The 3,563-nt window shown below is 34.9% G+C and overlaps 1 protein-coding gene across 1 annotated transcript; it reads right to left on the bottom strand.

Moving 5' to 3' along the window:
- Positions 1-259: 259 nt before the first annotated feature.
- Positions 260-1,051, bottom strand: LOC110704683. Its single transcript, XM_021882500.1, has one exon. The coding sequence runs from the start codon at positions 1,049-1,051 to the stop codon at positions 260-262; it is 792 nt and encodes a 263-aa protein (XP_021738192.1).
- Between the last annotated feature and the right edge of the window lie 2,512 nt (positions 1,052-3,563).

Genomic DNA, 3,563 nt, shown 5'->3' with positions numbered 1-3,563 from the left:
TAATCATCCAAGGAGGCAAGTTATAATTAATCAACATAACTGGCCATGTACTATGGACAATGCTCATTGAGTTGACGGGCTAAATCCATCTGTGGCTAACCCAAGCCTCACATTACGTGGGTCATCAACAAACTTTGGATATAAAGAATAAAATTCCTTCCACACTTGACCATCAACTGGATGATGTAAAAGATGATCATTTTCACGCCCATTAGCATGCCAAGTCATGTATCTCGCCGTCTCTTGACACATAAATAGCCTATAGCCTTTTCTTTATTGGAAAGTACCTAAGAATCTTTTGAAGAATCCTATAGATCTTTCCATTTTCATTTTGTATGTCATTCTCTGTGTCATTTGATTTCCATCTTGGCGTCTCACAAACATGGCAGCTTGTTGCGTTTTCACGCACTTTCCAATATATCATGCAATCATTTGGGCATGTATCTATCTTAGTGTGATCCAACCCCAACACTTTCAAAACACTTTTTGCTTCATTAAAAGAAGCTGGCAGTTTTGCATCACGTAACACCTCCCTTACAAGCCCCAATATATCTCCAAAAGCAACATTAGTTAGCTTATGATCACACTTCAAAATAAAAAGTCGGATCATGAAGGAAAGTTTTGAATGATTTTTACAACCGAGATACAATTCTTCCTGGCGCTCTTCAACTAACTTAAGAAACTTTTTTGCCTCGTCATTTGGCCCCTTTCTAAAAGCATCATGTGCATCATGCAACAACCCTACTATGTCATCATTAAAATCATTTGGGTTTGACCCTTCATCATTATCCAAAATAGTTTGTTCCCTTTCAATGTTGATCCCTAACTCTAATAACTTATCTGTTTGAGGAACAAAACCATTACAAATAAGGTGATCTATCACAACACCTTCATGACGCAAAAAAAGATAATGACAACTTTCACAAGGACAACAAATTTGATTTCCTTGAGACTTAGAAGCAAAAGCCTTTTGTACATATTCATCTACTCCTCGTTCATATTCATCACTCCATTTGGCAAACATCCACCACTCTTTAGTTCCACTATCCATACCTTAGGGTAAGAATTAAAAGGGTTACTTTACTTAATTTTTACAGTAAAAACATTTAATCAATTCACAAAGAATTAAGAGAGTTACTTTAATCAATTAGAAAGACCTAACAATAAAATCTGCTTTACAACCCACCAGGAAGAAAGAGAACTAAGTAATTGCAATATATCTCTTCTAATACATTTATATGAAATTCCCCCAAAAAAACCATTAGACTACTCAAATACAATATTCAGTACTGCTAGGTTTCAAAATAAAAAAAAAAAAAAAACAATACTGCTAAAAGAAACCCATTAGTCGTTTCCAAGACACTACATCAAAACTCAAAGAACTAAGTAATTTCATCTTCCATGGAATCAAATACAAATTCCCAAACACAACAATAAAAACTTCAAATTATCTAGTATTTCGAAAGCAAAAGAGCAGCAAGTTAAGCTAGGAAGATGTTTAAATAAAAGTGGAAGGATTATTTCAAAAAGCATAACTACATGAACTATGTTATATAACAGAGCATTCCAAAGTTAGATGCTTACCAATAAAAATAGTTAACCTTAATTTGTTTTACAACACTCATTATCACAATTATGCAAGTTATTCATCACTTCACCCATACTGTCATGCATAACACCTCCCAAACCAATTCTGTCATCCCCGAAGCAACCAGCGTTTGTGTTCGCCTTATAGCAGCCAACAGCAGGATGACAGTCAGGACACCGCTCGACAGGGGGTAGACACAGCAGAAAAAATAATCTGGACAGCCAACTCAAACTCCCCAACAATACTAACAGCTAACCTGATTACATCAAACTCCATGATATCTTTTTTTCGAAAAACCCAAGCAATCTTTCTTAGCCAAATACCCCACAAAAATGTTCCACCAAGTAGTTTCAGTAGACACTTTTTCAAGAGACATACACCAATCCCACACAGAAGTTCATAAGACCCAAAAACATGACTTTAAGAAGATGAAATACACCATAAAATAGCCTATAATTCAAAAGAGAGATATTTATCTAGCCTATAATTCAAAAGAGAGATATTTATCATGCTATATTAATCTAGCTATACTACTTCGAGTATTAACCTTGAAATTTATAACCCACCCAGAAGAGAGATATTTCCTCAAAATAGATTTATTCAGACCTTCTAAACCCTTGAAATTTCTTCCTATTACCGTTATTCTTGTTGAAGTAAAGTTTAGAAATAGAACGATTCCTTCAGTCGTGTATCCCCGACTACTCCCTTCATCGAATACCATAGGCCGAACTTCAAACTCTGAACACCTTATAATCAAACACACATAAAAGTGGAGCATTTGAGGCACACATATAACAAGTAAAAATTAATTAGTTGAGGCCCGTCTTTAGAGCTGTAAAACTAAACTGATTTTTCATGAATTTTCTTGGATACAACCTTTTTTTTTTTTTTTTTTTGAGGGATTCTTGGATACAACCTATTACTAGCCAATTGATACAAGTACCATCATATTCACTAAGTCCTCAGAGATTAAGTCGTGTTAAATGCAACCTGTGCTTACATATTCTGATTTGTGAATGCAAAAGGTCTAATTTTTCATAACCATGACTTGCATTATCTTCAGCACATGGCACACCCTCTTACGACATTACTCTGATAGCTCAAAACATGAACAGATGAAAGTTATTCTCATGTTGTTCTCTCTATTGTTAGAATGACAGTTGATAAAGCCACTTTCAAAGTATTCCTGTAATGGATCGCTAGCTATCACAAAAATGGTTTCAAGTAGTAACCAAAATCTGATGATATTTACACAACTAAAACTGCTAGGGAGATAATGTGATTTCCAAATTATTGACCTTACTAAATACCAATCTTTGACAGCCTACTTTACACAGCAACAAAGTATTACTCAGGTATACTCACCTACTCGGGTATGGATCAAGAATTGGACATGGAAAGTTAAGAAGTGCCTGGATATGGACTAAGGGTTACACCAACATATATAGTAAGTAAATGTACTCCGTTTAATCCTTAATGTTTCTTCCCACTTCATCTAAATATAAACTCGACATGAAATCAGCCCCCTGATTGATTACCAGCACATCTCATTACATTTATAATTAAATACCTTCTTTTTGAAGGAAGATAGAATAATGACCAAGCAATTTCACCTAAAAGCTAACTATATAGTTAGACCATCAATAATAAGTGAACTTGAACAGCACCACATGACGATCTCCAAATCAACATAAAAGGATGACCATGCTTCTGATGTTGGCATCCTCAAAAAACTGAATATAAATAGGATAGAGGACCAAAACAGCACATTTTCCCAACTCAGTCAGGCAGAAGTCAAAAACATTACCATTTCGGCCTCTGCGTTCACACAAGTCATGTTAATCCATGTGTGGAAACAACACTTAAGGTTTCTCTGGGTAATCCTTGTCACAAAAGAGCTTCAACTGATAAATTTGGCCTTCATGTACACTCTGATACAAAATCAGTATGAATCTTCAAATAAATTTCACAAAAA

This window comes from Chenopodium quinoa, unplaced genomic scaffold (assembly GCF_001683475.1).
Source record: "Chenopodium quinoa cultivar QQ74 unplaced genomic scaffold, ASM168347v1, whole genome shotgun sequence".
Classification (NCBI taxonomy): Eukaryota; Viridiplantae; Streptophyta; class Magnoliopsida; order Caryophyllales; family Amaranthaceae; genus Chenopodium; species Chenopodium quinoa.
The sequence above is the reverse complement of the archived record's forward strand: the minus strand, read 5'-3'. Positions and strand labels throughout refer to the sequence as shown.

What these genes read in the sequence shown, in the direction of transcription:
- LOC110704683 (XM_021882500.1), bottom strand. Translation starts at nt 1,051, where the DNA reads ATGGATAGTGGAACTAAAGAGTGGTGGATGTTTGCCAAATGGAGTGAT.